This window comes from Mixophyes fleayi, chromosome 6, assembly GCF_038048845.1.
Source record: "Mixophyes fleayi isolate aMixFle1 chromosome 6, aMixFle1.hap1, whole genome shotgun sequence".
Taxonomy (NCBI): Eukaryota; Metazoa; Chordata; class Amphibia; order Anura; family Limnodynastidae; genus Mixophyes; species Mixophyes fleayi.
The window spans coordinates 162,930,624-162,947,468 of NC_134407.1; the positions used below are offsets into that span (position 1 = coordinate 162,930,624).

Consider the following 16,845-nt stretch of genomic DNA (forward strand, 5'->3'; position numbering starts at 1 on the left):
ACACAGTATTTTGTGGGCTTAACCACTATTCATGAGAATACAGTTTATCAATTCACTAGGAATTAGTGGTACCACAGAGGACATACTTGCCCTCTCTCCTGGAGTGGCCAGGAGACTCCCAAATCTCCATGAGGGGAAAATTATAGAGTAGCATGACAGAGGTACAAAGTACAAAATTCTAGCTTACATTGTGTGTAAGAGGCAGATGCATGTTAATATAAAAAGAATAACATTTAACACTACTTACAATATTGTGATAACTGTTGTTTTTCCACATTGATTATTTTAAGCCACACAAGTGTTGTTGATTATTTGAATCATTTGCTGGAATTAAATCTCCTAAGTGAGAGTGTGCAGGAGGTTTTTAAATGTGTGTAAACACTAAAGCAGTGTTCAACACTTAACACTGGTCTTCATCAGAGGGGTATCTGAGGGAGCTGCGTACAGGACCCTAAAAATTGATAGTTGAATGGGGGCCCAGCGATGTCAACCTTGGAATAGCCGGGGTCCACTTCTATCGCCAATAATGCTCTTCTAGCTCTTTAGTAGTTCCTTGTTGGGGAGACCGCAGGGAGCTGCCGGTATCAGCTGACAGCTCCCAAAGCTGTGATTTGCTTTTAGTGTCTGAAAGAAAACTACAAACAGTTTCCTGTCTGCCACGATGTACAAAGCAACAAGCGTTCTACGAGCGATCAGCTAGATGTTACTGACAGCTCCGGCTATCTCTCAACTAGCCATCACATTTAAGTCCTACCATGCAAAAGCCACAAGATTGGAGGTCCTTCGATACACTGGACACAAGGTTCAAAGTCTGGTTGAAACACTAGCCACCAGATTGGAGATCCTGTCAGATGATAGCTCATATATTGAAGGCCCTATTATACACTAGCTACCATATTGCAGGTCTGTTTAAAACACCAGCCACTAGATTGAGGCTTGTTTTGTATACTAATCAATGGAATAAGCTCTGTTTTGTATACTAGCCACTAATGAAAACATAGCAGGTTATAGGGGGGTCCAAGATATCTGTCTGAAGTTGTGCCCAATATACACTATCAGCCACAACATTAAACAAGTGAAGTGAATAACATTAACATAGTTGATGAGGTTGAAAAAAGACACCAGTCCCTCCATCAAGTTCAACCTATTTTGGTCCTCCTGCGATCCCTATCTTATATTTGAAATTGATCCAGATGAAGCAATAGCCAATCTGTTTCAATCAATAAAAATCTCATTGATAATCTCATTACAATGGCACCTGTCAAGGGGTGGGATGTATTAGGCACAAATGAACAGTCAGTTCTTGAAGTTGATGTGATGGAAGCAGGAAAAATGTGCAAGCGTAAGGATCTGAGCTACTTTGACAAAGGCCAAATTGCGATGGCTAAACAACTGGGTCAGAGCATCTCCAAACGGCAGGTCTTGAGGGGTGTTCTCGATATGCAGTGGTTGATACCTACCAAAACTGGTCTAAGGAAGGACAACTGGTGAAACGGCAACCGGGTTATGGGAGCCCACAGCTTATGTGCGTGGGGAGCAAAGACTAGCCTGTCTGACCCAATCCCCTCCGATCCAATCCCACAGAAGAGCTACTGTAGAACAAATTGATGAAAAAGTGAATGTTGGCTATGATATAAAGAAGACAGAACACACAGTTGGCTACAGCTGCATACCGATCAGAGTGCCTATGATGACCCCTGTCCACCGCCAAAGCCTGCAATGGATACGTGAGCGCAAGAACTGGATCTTGGAGCAATGGAAGAAGGTGGCCAGGTCTGATGAATCACTTACTCTTTTACATCATATGAATGGCCCAGTGCATGTGCGTCGTTTACCTGGGATAGAGATGTCACTAGAATGCACTATGGCAACAAGGCATGCTGGCTAAGGCTGTGTGCTGCTCTGTGCTGCTCTGTGCAATGTTCTGCTGGGAAACCTTGAGTCCATGTGGATGTTACTTTTACACTTGCCACCTACCTAAACATTGTTGCAGACCATGTACACCCTTTCATGACAGTGGTATTCCTAATGGCAGTGGCCTCTTTCAGCAGGATAATGTGCCCTGCCGCAAAAAATTCTTCAGGAATGGTTTGAGGAACATGACAAAGAGTTCAAGGTGTTGACTTGGCCTTCGAATTCCCCAGATCTCAATCCGATCGAGCATCTGCGGGACAGTTGCAGTCAAATGGTATCCAGAGTATTCAACTGTTCAGCCTGAGTAGTGAATAGTCAATTAGAACACTAGGTTTGGCTGCTCAGTGCTTGAGCCATGTATACTTGAACCCTATGAAGTTTACCACTTTTGGTAAACCTCTAATCTTCTTGAACCATTTCAGTGACAAAAAAATGAACTAGTCTACATTGCTCTGTATTAGTGTATGTGTTCTTGGTATCATTGTCATGTTGCATGATTCAGTTTCGACCAAGTCTCTGCTATCAGACATTAGATCTAATTTTCCTCTAGAATACTGTGATATGAAAAGGAGTTAATTGTAGACTCAATGAATGTAAGCCCTACAAGTTATGTGGCTGAAAAATAATGTCAAATTATCACCTCTCCACCACCTTACTTTACAGTTACTGTAAGGTTTTTGTGGTTATGCTGTGTTTGGTTTTAATGTAGTCAGGCCAAATAACTCCATTTTGGTCTCATCTGTCCAGAGGACATTGCTCCAGAAGTCTTGTGTTTTGTTCAGATGCAACTTTGCAAACCTAAGGCATAGTACAATAGGGATGGGGGTGTTTTCGAGACGGGGCTTTCTCCAGGGAAGGTCTACTTGTTCAGTCTATCTGATAAGTCATGAACTATAGCATTTACTTTGTTGACAGAGGCCTGTACAGTCATGGCCAAAAGTTTTGAGAATGACACAAGTATTGGTTTTCACAAAGTTTGCTGCTTCAGTGTTTTTAAACCTTTTTGTCAGATGTTGCTATGGTATACTCAAGTAAAATTACAAGTATTTCATATGTTTATGCAAAGAGTCAATATTTGCATTGTTGACCCTTCTTTTTGAAGACCTCTGCAATTCGCCCTGGCATGCTGTCAATTAACTTCTGGGCCACATACTGACTGATGGCCGCCCATTCTTGCCTAATCAATGTTCAGAGTTTGTCAGAATTTGTGGGTTTTTGCTTGTCCACCCGCCTCTTGAGGATTGACCACAAGTTCTCAATGGGATTAAGGTCTAGGGAGTTTCCTGGCCATGGACCTGAAATTTCGATGTTTTGATGCCCGAGCCACTTAATGATCACTTTTGCCTTATGGTAAGGTGTCCATCATGCTGGAAAAGGCATTGTTCATCACCAAACTGTTCTTAGATGGTTGGGAGAAGTTGCTCTTGGAGGAGGTTTTGGTACCATTTTTTATTCATGACTGTGTTCTTAGGCAAAATTGTGAGTGATCCCACTCCCTTGACTGAGAAGCAACCCCACACATGAATGGTCTTAGGATGCTTTACTGTTGGCATGACACAGGACTGATGGTAGTGCTCACCTTTCCTTCTCTGGGCAAGCGTTTTTCCTGATGCCCCAAAACAAGGGGATTCATCAGAGAAAATTACTTTACCCCAGTTCTCAGCAGTCCACTCCCTGTATCTTTTGCAGAATATCAGTCTGTCCCTGATGTTTTTCCTGGAGAAAAGTGGCTTCTTGACACCAGGCCGTCCTCCAAAAGTCTTTGCCTCACTGTGCGTGCAGATGCACTCACACCTGCCTGCTGCCATTCCTGAGCAAGCTCTGCACTGGTGGTGCCCTGATCCCGCAGCTGAATCAACTTTAGGAGACTGTCCTGGTGCTTGCTGGATGTTCCTGGGCGCCCTGAAGCCTTCTTTACAATTATTGAACTCCTGGAAGTTCTTGATGATCCGATAAATGGTTGATTTAGGTGCAATCTTACTAGTAACAATATCCTTGTCTGTGAAGCCCTTTTTGTGCAAAGTAATGATGACTGCACGTCTTTCGTTGCAGATAACCATGGCTAACAGAGAAAGAACAATGATTTCAAGCACCACCCTCCTTTTAAAGCTTCCAGTCTGTTATTCTAATTCAATCAGCATGACAGAGCGATCTCCAGCCTTGTCCTCGTCAACACTCTCTGTGTTAACGAGCGAATCACTGACCAGATGTCAGCTGGTCCTTTTGTGGCAGGGCTGAAATACAGTGGATATGTTGTTTTTGGGATAAAGCTCATTGTCATGGAAAAGAGGGACTTTGAAATTAATTGCAATTCATCTGATCACTCCAAGACATTCTGGTGTATATACAAATTGCCATCATATAAACTGACAGCAGACTTTGTGAAAAATAATATTTATGTCATCCTCAAAACCTTTGGCCGTGACTGTAGATCCCTGGATGCAGCTATTGCAATTTCTTGGAGAATCATATGGTCTGATCTTTGGTGGGATACCCACTCCTGGGAAGATAGGTAACTGTGTTCATTGTTCATAATTTGTAAATAATCTTTCTCATTGTAGAATGAGGAGCTCAAATTGTTTGGTAATGGCCTTTTTACCATTCCTAGACTGATGAGCGGAAACAATTGCTTCTCCAAGATCATTGCAGATATTTTTACTCCTTGATATGATGTTAACACACACCTGAATGCTCCAGGCTAAATTGCCAAAGGTTCTGTTTTTCTGTAGTGACGGTAGTCCATCCTTTATGATTAAATAATTACTGCACTTGATTAGCACCACCTAGCTGCTTTATAATGCTTTTTTTTAGTTCTTTGTAATTTTATTTAAAAAAAAGATACATTTTCAGATTTTTAATACATCCTTCTTAATTTCATTACTTTTTGGGGGTTTACAATTTTTTACCCGGCCAAGAGAGGTGCGAGATAAAACTGCCTATTTGACAATTTACATCGCCGGGTTAAAATACAATTAAATAGCCCCCTTTAGCTTTAGCCTATACCTTAACATGAGGCTCAACCCTGCAGCAATATGCGACTTTCAGAAAAAAACCGGAATGTTAGATTTGCAATTGAATTGTGGGGAATCATCGCGCTCCATAATGACACAAAATAGCGTTACAATCGTTTAATGCTGTGTTATACTGTCAATAGAATCGGCCCCTTCTACATCCACTGCCTCAGAGACTGTGTTCTATTTAGTTGGCAAGGGCAGTCCAGGAATTGCCCCACAATTAAACTATGTTCCTGTAAATTGTCCTAGTCCTGGGTTTTACTTAATGGTTTGCTGGTGACCCATTTATCACTTCTTGCAGGCTGGTACAAAACTCTGAACCCTATGCTACCACGAGTCTGGAGGGCAAATTGTAACTCCTCAACTAATAACCTGACACTTTTTCTGAGAATACCACTAATCACAGGGAACAATAATACTATAGAAAAAGACAAAATCATAAACTGGCCAAAAATAATAAGTATCATTTTATTATAAAATGTAAAGGTGTTTTAATACCTCCATAAAGTCTGTATTATATATTTTAAGTAGACCTAACAAGGGTGCATGTAAGTGACCTTATGATGTGCCTATCAGGGCTTGAGCGTGTTGTTGTGGAATTTGGGCGGGAACATACCAGATTGGAGCCCTTAGAAATGGTACAAGGAACTCATCTCATTTTCATCACATTTTCATGTATTGCTACCTTAAACAATGATGTCAGTTCACATCAGTGGCGGATCCAGGGCAGAACGATGAGGACATTCGTCCCCCTCTAGCAGCAGAAAGCCCACCTTTAAAATAGGTCCCAGTCGCCGATCAAAACGGGAGGGAGCGTGGCCAATCAGGACGGGGCTAAATGTGGGCCAGCCAATCAGAGTGATGGAGGGCGTGATTATGCAAAATTGCCCCCCCTAAAAATAAAGTCTAGATCCACCCCTGGTTCACATACAGACCAATAAGTGGAATCTAATTTTATTTTAGTATATTAAAATGATTAAAAGTATCTACCATATAATTTTATTCTAACATATCTACTTCATCCCACTATCCTTAACATCATAATGTATGTCTTTCTGCCCTTGTAGCACCAGTGACGGATCTACCGCCCGAGCCCAGAGGTGACGGAGAGCCATAGCCGCTGCATAACCCTGCAGTGCCAGTAGTTATCACTAGTGGATGTAGACAACTATACTATTACCTCCGCTATTATCTCAGAGCATGGGCAGTGAAGCCCAAGCAGGACTATACAGTGCAGGCTCCCGTGCATCCTTAAAAGATCAGAGAAGGAGCCACAAGAGGAGGGACCACATAGCTAGGCCATATAGCAAAATTTGTAGTATTCTATCCTTGTGTAGCGCTGTACATTGACTCTTACTTGGACATATTACCCACGTTAGTCATCATGATCTTAAAAATCTTGCGCATATATACTGGCTCTATTGTGGTTTTGCCCTCTGAGATTTTAATGTCTTTTACCAGTCAATCATAAATTGCAGTTCTTCTGTAAATCTATTTTTCTAACATATTAATACACTATAGAAAATAAACATTTAATCACTCACATAAATATAAATTTCTGTAGGTTATGCTGAGTAGCATAACCTACAGCTGTCTTGTGGTGTCAAACCACTGTATTAGGGTACAGGGAAGGACCTAATCATCTCTACTTATACTAGGTGACATGTTCAGGCTCCACCACCTAACATTAACAACAGTTTAGTGTTCAAGTCTATCAATGTTAAATCCATATGTACTAAATGGAGTCAGTTTTTCTTGTTAGAATATAAGATCTTTATGATTTCAAATACCACAAAAAAATCTCTGTCATCTTGTGAATGTATGTATAAGATAATAAACTGAGATTCCTGATTTTCAAAGATACTACCTCTCCGCTCAACTTGCTCAGTGTGTCCTATGGTCTGGTCGGACGGAAGCCAGAGTTTGGTCTAAAATTGAGGCAGAGGGTCTGGGACTGCTTTCCTTATCCTCTCTCCTATGGGTCCCGAGGCCTCGTCGCCCCAAACGTCTATTATCTCATCCAATAGTCTCACATACATTATCCATCTGGGACTCATCATCCCAAAAATTCGCCTTATCTCCCCATCCCTCTCCGGTTGTTCCGTTATTCAATTCTCCGGAATTTCCTCCCGGACTACATCATAACTCATTCCAGCCATGGTATTCGCGGGGAGTCATCTACCTCAATCATTTATCCACCTCAGTAATTTTTCCTCAGTTTTCTGAAATTCAATCACAGATCCACATTCCCTCAAAGCACTTTTATCAGTTCTTACAACTTCGCCATTTCCATAGTGTTGCTAAAGATCGCCTGCTAACCCGACCTCTCTCCACCTTCGAAGCCCTCTGTCTACGCCAATCCTCAACCAAAGGTCTGATATCAACGCTTTACCACGAACTTGCTTCCCCTTCTTCTTCTCTTAGACCCCCCCATGAACTAGCCTGGGAACGGGACCTTGGAGAGGAGCTACTGGATGAGGAATGGTCTGAAATTTACGAGAACGCCGCCTCTAGTTCCATCTGCGTAAGAATTAAAGAGAATGTTTATAAGATGCTTTATCGGTGGTACTATGTGCCTTCGCGTCTTTGCAAAATCCATCCTGATTCATCTGATCGGTGCTGGCGAGGGTGCTCCCATGAAGGCACTTTTCTCCACATATGGTGGTCGTGCCCAAAATTGACAGGCTTCTGGAACCAGATAAGAGGCCTGATTAATTCAATTCTCCTGGTGGATATTCCCCTGGAGCCAAAATTTTTTCTTCTCCCTATGGGGGCCCCCTCGGCATCCCGACATGAGAACAAATTGATTAGACATATTGTTTCGGCAGCTACCTGCCAAATAGCGGCAGACTGGCGTTCGCAATCTCCTCCTTCCATGCAGTCCATAATCAACAGAATTTGGCAGATTGAACGGATGGAATACATGACCAGTATTATCAGAAACTCCTCCGGAGCCTTCTCCAGGGTTTGGGACCCATGGTTATCCTTCTTCCAGGCATGCCCACCCTTTATTTAACTCCGCTTTATAACCTCATTCTTCTTCTTGGATCTTTTTCCAACTAACAATGGATCTAGTCACTCATTCCTTCCCTTCTCTCCTCTTCTCTTTCATCTCTCTCTCCTTTCCTCCTCTATGTATTCTCTCTCCTTCTTCCTCTTTCTATAAAACCTTAGGTCATCTGTCATTACTAAAATTGTTAGACTGGTTGACTTAGTATCCTCTTATGTTTCATGCTGTTGGCTGATATGGTTTTTTCCTGTATACTTATGCTATCATTATGCATTTTGTCATTTGTCCTATGCTGTTCTCATGACCTTGCAAAAATAAAACGTTTATAAAAAAAAAAAAGATAATAAACTGAGTTCCTTTCTGTAAAAAAAAAACATTGTTACCCCATTAACACAGATTAGGGAAGTGGTTCCCAAACTGTACACCTAGGCTCCCTGGGGTGCCTTGGAGATCTCACAAGGGTGCCTCACCAGGGCCAGTGGTAAGCAAGGCGGGGAACTACTTGGTAATTATTTTGGCTTAGGGGTGCCTTGAAAAAATTATGGAGACCCTAAGGGTGCCTTGAACTGATAAAAGTTTGGGATCCATTGGATTAGGGCATGCTTCAAACCAAAAATACTCACAAATTCCAACCATTCAACATGAACTTGAGAAAAATACCTTACTAATCTTCTATCCTGATTTTATTAACTGTTTTATTCAGAATTGTTGTATAATGTTACCCCATTCTAATTTTTAAACCGTGAATAGTTTTACCATCAAACACATATTTACATGAACACATAATATACATAGAATATTTTGTATTGTAGTTTATAATGGACTGTTTTGGTTAAAATGATATACCTGAACATTTTATTGTAATAAATATTTATACATGCAACAGCTCCCACATTACTATTACCTTTAACATCTTTTATGTGGCGTAAGAAAATCACTATCTGCAATTTAAAAAAACTGATCCTTGATCAGTACTGCACTAGGATGGACATAACACTGGTCACCTGCCATAATATGCCAGTTATAACATTGCTTTACTTATAATATCACTGATGGCAGAATAATCAAGAGCAAAATTAATAATCTCTTTATCCCGTGTTTGTTATTGTGTCCCTCATATCCTTTATCCAAGCTTTCAGATGAGCTTTATCCAAAACTCTCCTTGGAATAACCCTACCTAGCAATCTATTATGTAACTTTGTTGCCCGTTGCTTAAACAACTCAGTGTTGTTCTAGTAACTTCATCCCTTTAAGGTGTAGTTTTAGCAAGAATAACTGCATGACATTAATGGAAGATAGCAGTATGTAAAATAAAATGCGTTGTTATGTCTTTCTTAAATGTACTAGCTTATATTATGCTATCCATTACCTTAATATTAGGCTAGTCTTTGGAATATTTTGATGCTATCAGTAATCCATGGTACATCAATTCATCAAATATGTTTTAATCACAATGATAATATTGTACTTGTGTGCACACACACAGTGATCCTCAAGGTAAATAGATTTTGCTCAGAATATATGTCAGTATCCTCCCATGACATAAGTTGGGTCCACAGAAGTCCCCTTGACCAACCCAACCAGTTGATGGTATCCTACTACTTCCAAAAGAAATTAATTGGGTACCAATACAAAATCTATACACTCCTGGAGGAACAGGGAATGGGTCCCGTAGATACGGCACAAAGTTCCTCACTATGGTGAGTTCAACTGTACAAAGGAACTCTTATCAATAGAGGCCAAGATAAATTGTGTTTTCCAAGTTGTATCGCTTTATATAAAAAAGACAAACCACTGTATCTGTGTCTATCAAATAAGGAATAATCTTTCCACAAACAACTTTCAGTCCAAATATCTAGATAATGGTTCAGTCAAAGTACACAATTATGGTTCCCTGTGAGTTGCCTTATCTTTATGCACCTTAAGTATATAGTACAATACCAGGACTTGTACATATTCTGCCACCATCTCATTCACTATATTGTGATCTAAAACACCCCGCTGTGTGGCAGGTCCATTCCTGGCTTGTTTAAAAAGCTTTATCCTGTTTTGTTTTTTAAAAACATGACTGGTCAATTCCTAATGCACGTATAGCTTTTACATCAATTCCCTGATTGATGACCCTGTTTTGAGCAGGGCCGGCATACATTTTTTTCTTTAAGTTATGTTCCAGCTACCCGTGTGTTTACCCCTATTCTACAGGGCTGCACAATATGCTGCCATTTTATCACTGGTGTTAGTGGTCTCAGCATCTTCTCAGCTTTGATATCTTCCAGGAATGTATCTGCATTGAGATATCCCTCTTGATTTATTCCTCATAATTAGGCTTCATCCGAAGGACACGTGTCCAACATTTTCTGCTCACAGGCAAGAAGTAATTAATAGAGAACCATACGCTCAAATAAAACTTGTTTTCCTACTAATAATACAATAGTATAAGACTAGACATGAAAATGTTAAATTCATAGATGTACTAGCTCATTTGTAGGGTAAGGCCATTGTGAGTTACAAGGATACTCTGCGGGCAGCCCAGAGCGAGACACCAAAGACTTTTTTATTCAGTGCAACATTAAAACTTCACATTATGCACTTAAGAACTTCACAGCACAGCTAGTACAAGGCATTACTGTGACATACCTGGCAGCGAGCCACTCTCACACCACATGGGTCCTTCATAATATAATGTCTCCATTTCCAAAAACAAAGAATGTACTTTTACATTCAAAAGATAAAACCTAAATCTATATATAAACCTTATCATTCATTCATACCTATCACTTATAATCTAGAAGTTAGGTTACCTGCCTGAGACCCAGCTGCGGCTATTTAATGCAAAAACCCTATCTCTGAAGAGTGTCCCCAATTTATGTTCAAGTCTACGCTATGACTAATACATATCTTCTATATGGTTAATGTGGGTTCATACTAGAGATGAGCGGGCTCGGATTGCGCTAATCCGAGCCCACCCGAACAGTGCGGATCCGACCGGATCCGAGCACTGTTCGGGTATTTCCGGGGGAAAAAACAAAACAAAAGAGAGGCTATGATGTCCAAGTCTCGCGTTGGATCTCGCCAGGGCCATCTTTTCCATTGGGCACGATGGGCAGGTGCCCGGGGGCCCCACGGGCAAGGGGGCCCCATAGGCAAGGCTCTTTATTAGAATAAATAATCCCGCAAAAGAAAAAACCTGCAAAAAAAACCTTCAAGGGTCACTGAGCAAGTACATCTATCTATCTCTATATATCTATATCTCTATCTCTATACATATATATATGTAGGGGCCCCGGTGCACTGCTTTGCCCGGGGGCCCATAATGTTGTTAAGATGGCCCTGGATCTCGCAAGACTCGGATGTCATAAATTCCCCGCTTGCGGCCGCCATTTTCATTAGGGGTCAGATCAGGGAAGGTTGTAGTAGTGGTGCTCCTGCTCCTGTGTCCTGTCACTCTGTCCTACTAATCCAGTGGTTACTTTGTGGTGTGCTCTGTCCTGCTGATCAGTCCAGTGGTGCTTCGTCCAGTGCTCTGTCCTGCTGAGTCCAGTGGTGCTGTGTCCTGTGCTCTGTTCTGCTAAGGCCATTGTTATTTAAAAATTATTAAAAAGTTATAAAAAAAATAAAAAAAAAATTATACAAAAATAATTTAAAAAAAGTATACAAAAATAATTAAAAAAAAATCATAAAAAAAGTCTATAAAAATTTCTACTGCAATATATAAATACGTTCACTGTTCCTGCAGTTCAGAAATATTAGTACTGCAATATTTTACTGAGTTCACTGTTCCTGCAGTCAAGAAATATTAGTACTGCAATATATAAATACGTTCACTGTTTCTGCAGTCAAGAAATATTAGTACTGCAATATTTTACTACGTTCACTGTTCCTGCAGTCAAGAAATATTAGTACTGCAATATATAAATACGTTCACTGTTCCTGCAGTCAAGAAATATAAGTACTGCAATATATAAATACGTTCACTGTTCCTGCAGTCCAGAAATATTAGTACCAGAGATTAAACTACGTTCACTGTTCCTGATTGGTTTGTTAAAGTGCGAATGTCCTATTTCAACAACATCAGGGTGGGTGGGAGGGCCCAAGGACAATTCCATCTTGCACCTCTAGCAAACTCTTGCAAACTGCCATCCTGTCTGCCACTGCAGTGCCACTCCTAGATGGGCCACGTGTTTGTGCCGCCCACTTGTGTCGCTTAGTTTAGACATCCAGCTACCTCGGTGCAACCTTTTGGACTAAAAACAATATTGTGAGGTGTTCAGAATAGACTGGAAATTAGTGGAAATGAATGTTGTTGAGGTTAATAATAGCGTAGGAGTGAAAAAAAACCAAAAATATAGATTTTAGCACTTTTTATGCTTTTTTTTAAAAAAAAATCAGAACCCAAAATCAGAACCAAAACCTTTCGTGGGGTGTTTTGGCAAAACAAATCAGAACCCAAAACCTCAAGCTAATCAGAACCCAAAACAGGCCGGTGCACACCCCTAGTTCATCTGCTCTTCATGTTATGTTCCATTTGGTCACCTATATATTGTAATATTTACCTTGTATATATTTTGGTCATTGGGAGTTGATGCTGCCGCTAATCTGCATGTTTCATTTCAGGAATACAATGCTTTCGGATGGTGGGTCGGAGAGCTGGATGGAATGATTGGTATTGTGCCCAAGGAGTATCTGCAAGTTGCCTATGACCTGGGAGCACTCTGAGACTGCAGCTGTTCCAAGGAAAAGAGGAAGTGCTTGTGGTGTTTTACACAAGTCACCTTATAGTTATTCTTAAACTGAAATGTGTACTAATTAAATGTCACTGTTTCTTCCGGACACAGCTTGGAAGTCGTGCTTGTGGCCACTAGATGGCAAGCTATGTATATGTAAAAACAAAACAAAAAAAAGACACCGATTTTATTCTTGTGGTTGGGTGGCATCTGTCGGACACAAAAAAAATAGAAATGTTATTGTTTACTACACCATTAGAGAGTGATGTATCCGTTAAAATAATATTTTTATTGTACATTAGCAAGTAGAAATCGCCTTAAATCCACAGCTGAAATAGAACAGTTCAAAACTTCACTGAAAGCTTGTTCTGTTGTAGATTAGTCTGTGAGTAGTGCATGTACCCAACATCCATCCAGCACTAATCCTTCAGTCCAGCACAGGTGACAGAGGCTTTACAGGTATGTGTTAGATAATGAAGACAATGGGAAAATATATCTGACAGGTTTCACAAGGATTAACCTTCTACTTCCGTACAGATAATAGTGACTGATATCTCTAGTGAAGGTGCCACTAGTTATCCTCCTCTGTCCATGTGCTGCTCCTTTCAGGATAAAAGATGTCCACCATGGCACAGAACATAGAGTCAAATAAAGAAACAGGTGTATTTGTAAAAGTAGTATTTGCCAATATTACACCTGCCAAGTGTTACAGAGGGTTGCGGATGTATGGTCCTATTTGCATATTGATGCTAAATTGATCCTCATGATGAGATTAATTGACCTATTGATTTATGCAATGGGAATCAGACATCCCTCAACAATAGCAGTGGTTCCCAACTACAGTACAAAAGTCCCCTAATAGTCTGAGTTTTAAAGCTATCCATCCAAGTGGCTGAATAATCATAACTGAGGCATTAAGTTACCTGAACTCAAGCATGGATATCCTTAATACCTGGACTGTTAGGTAGACTATAGGACCAGAGTTGGGGAACACTGAGCTATTACATCTAAGGACAATGATGGAGAACTATATTTTACATGCATAAGCAGCGAGGAATCTGTACACTAACTTGATGTTATCTAGGAATTGCTGCCACTGATCATCACAAAATATGGTTGAATAAAAAATAACTCAAACTTTTTTTTTGTTAATTACAAATTAAAAAAGACGTGAATTGATTTGATAAGTATTGGACTCTTTTGCTACGATGGTCCTAAATAAAGCCTAGTGTGATCATTTGTCATCAGAAGTCGCATACTTCATTGGAGTCTACCTGTGTACAATTAAAGTGTTACAGTTGATTTCAAAACATATTCACCCGTCTGTAAGCGATTCCGCAATTGGTGCATTCCTAAACAAATTATTCATCGTGAGTATAAAAATCTGAGGAAAGTTTATTAAAAAGGACTTATCATGAAAGTATATACGAACATTGTACATGCTTTTATTATTTCCTGGAGCACTGTGAAGTCCATAATAAAGAAATGTAGATAGTTTGACTCTACAGTGACTTTGTCTAGAATAGGCTGTCCTCCAGAACTGAGCATCTGTGCAAGAAGGGCGCTTTTTAGGTAGGCCACCAAAAAGCCTATGACACATAATTTAAGGGTAAATGTATCAAGCTGAGAGTTTTCCTGTGGGTTTGAAAAACCAATCAGATTCTAGCTATCATTTATTTAGTACATTCTACAAAATGACAGCTAGAATCTGATTGGTTGCTATAGGCAACATCTCCACTTTTTCAAACCCACCGGAAAACTCTCAGCTTGATATATTTACCCCTTAGTCTCCATGGTAGATATAGGACAAACTGACCATGGGAAATCAATAACCTGGGCCCTCACAAATCTGCTCTTTTATGTGAGGATGACAAAAATAATAATATTGTTGAAGAGATCACGTGAAATTTCTCTTAAAGTAGGCCAGAAAGTATCTGTGAGACCCTTGTACCAAGTGGAGGAAGATTCAATACTCTGATGTGGCCAAAATTGAACTTTTCACCCTAAACACTATGTTTGGCCAGGGCCGTCTTTCCCATTGGGCACGATGGGCAGGTGCCCAGGGGGAAAGGGGGCCCTGGCAGGTCTGCTGTAAAAAATCCTGTAAAGAAAAAAGAAACTTACCTTTTGCGGTCACCTGACCTTTAGGTGACGATCCGGCTCACTCCCTGGTCCTCTCTTCCGTGATGCGCTCGCAGTGAATGGCAGGCGTGATGACGTCATCACGCTCGACATTCACTGCAAGCACAGCATGGAGGAGCATAGCGTTGAAGTGCAGAAGAGGATTCGACGCAACGCGAATGAAAGGTAGGTTAAGAGGGGAATTTGGAAAAAGAAAAAAGTGACTAATTTTATATATAAATATATATAATCCTTTTTTTTTTTTTACTTATATATTTATATACAAGTTAACCCGTGCATGATACTCATGCATTCTAGTCAAATCAAGCTACTTAAGGTGTTAAAAAGGTTCTTGTCATGCATTTGGGCCTAGCCCAGGCCTCCTCAGGGGAAGAGCGTTGCTTCCCGACGCAAGCTCCCTTTTTTAACGTGGTTTTGTCCACATGTCACCACCTCATCATTTTTCTCCATCACCTCATCCTTCATCTTCATCGCCACATCCTTCATCAAGCTACTTAAGGTGTTAAAAACTCCCCACTGTCACCCCCGGAAACCACCAACCACTCCCAACTGTCACTTCTCCTTCAAGAAATATATAGGTCAGTGTATAACTCTGCCCAGCAGGTGGCGCTGCAGCTTGTTTTGGTTTTTTTTCACACGCCACTAGGCATTTATATAGTAGATAGGGGCCCCGGTGCACTGCTGTGCTCGGGGGCCCATACTGTTGTTAAGGTGGCCCTGTGTTTGGCACAAGCGTACCACTACATATCATCCCAAGTACACTATCCCTGCTGTTAAACATGGGGGAGGGAGAATAATGTATATATATTTTTTCTAAATACAGTTTATTAAGCTTCTCAAATTTTACAAAGATAACGATAAAATGTACAAAGAAATATAAAATAAAAAGGAAAGGGGGCAGTAGGAGAAGGGGAAAAGGATCCTAATGAGCAATCAATGGCATAAAACATGATAGGAAGGGAAGTCAACTAAATAGTATTGTATAATGAAACAATTGCTTCGGTATATAAGGTCAAGATCATAAGTATCCTGGGTTGGAATACAGCAATGTAGTACCAGAGAACTTAAAAAGGAAAAAAACAGGCAGGAGAAGGGAGTAAGAGGGGAGCATTAGTAGGTATAGGGGGATGTCCAGATCGATTCCGTCAACAGGACTAGGGGCCCACCGTATCTGTAACAAGCAAACTGAGAAACTCGTGACGAAAAGTTTAGAAAACTGCTTAATAATGAGAGAGCCAAGGGTGCTAAACAGCATGAAAGGTCAGTCGGTTAGTCTACTGGTGATAAACTCACAAATGTAATTTGCCAAATTGTATTAATCACTGCCGGTAGAGCGGTAGATCAGATTGTTTGCAATTAGCAGCTATCGCGCATTTGACAGTATTAAGTATTTGTCCAATCGGGGCTCGTGTGTGTTTGTCAATATCTGGTATTGGGCAGTGTAGAAGAGCGTGGGATGGACAGGCAGGTAGTGTCAGATTCATGAGGGTACAAATCAAATAAAACCATAAATACTGCGCCAAAAACTCACAATCTTAGGACAGGTCCACCAAATATGGCTAAAAGAACCATCGGGTGGGGACTATGTACCATCTATAGAGCAGTTTATATGCGTTCTCTTTAGTTTGAACTCAGATAGAACTCCTGGAAATTCGTTCCCTAATTTTAGACCATTCCTCAACTTCGAGCGTCTCCCCTATTCCTTCTCCCACTTCAGTTCATATCTATCCTTATCTGGTTGGTGATGAGCTATAAATGCATTAAAAGGTAGAGATAATACCACCAGGGTGTGATGTACTTTATATAATGCCTCTACAGGAATGGGTTGGTAAAGTGATTTTAACTCGGGGATGGAGTGATACAAATGTTGAAGCTTAGAAATTGGTAAAAGCGGTTATTGGGGATACGAAAGCGATACTGAATGTGTGCAAATTTGGGTAATAACTGTGAAGGGGCAATATTCAGCAAAACATTTACATTGTGATGGGACCAAACCGTAAATGAGCTAAGATGTACGCCAGGGGGGAAAGCAGGGTTGTTC

The 16,845-nt window shown here is 40.6% G+C and overlaps 1 protein-coding gene across 1 annotated transcript in view; it reads left to right on the plus strand.

Annotated features, from left to right (window-relative positions):
- Positions 1 to 14,156, plus strand: part of SKAP1 (src kinase associated phosphoprotein 1) — a 260,926-nt gene extending 246,770 nt beyond the window's left edge. Inside the window, exon 12 of the mRNA XM_075176982.1 lies at positions 12,553 to 14,156. Within this exon, the coding sequence (XP_075033083.1) occupies positions 12,553 to 12,654 (102 nt within the window). The 3' untranslated portion in view covers positions 12,655 to 14,156. The remainder of the gene's footprint in view (positions 1 to 12,552) is intronic.
- Positions 14,157 to 16,845: the final 2,689 nt, after the last annotated feature.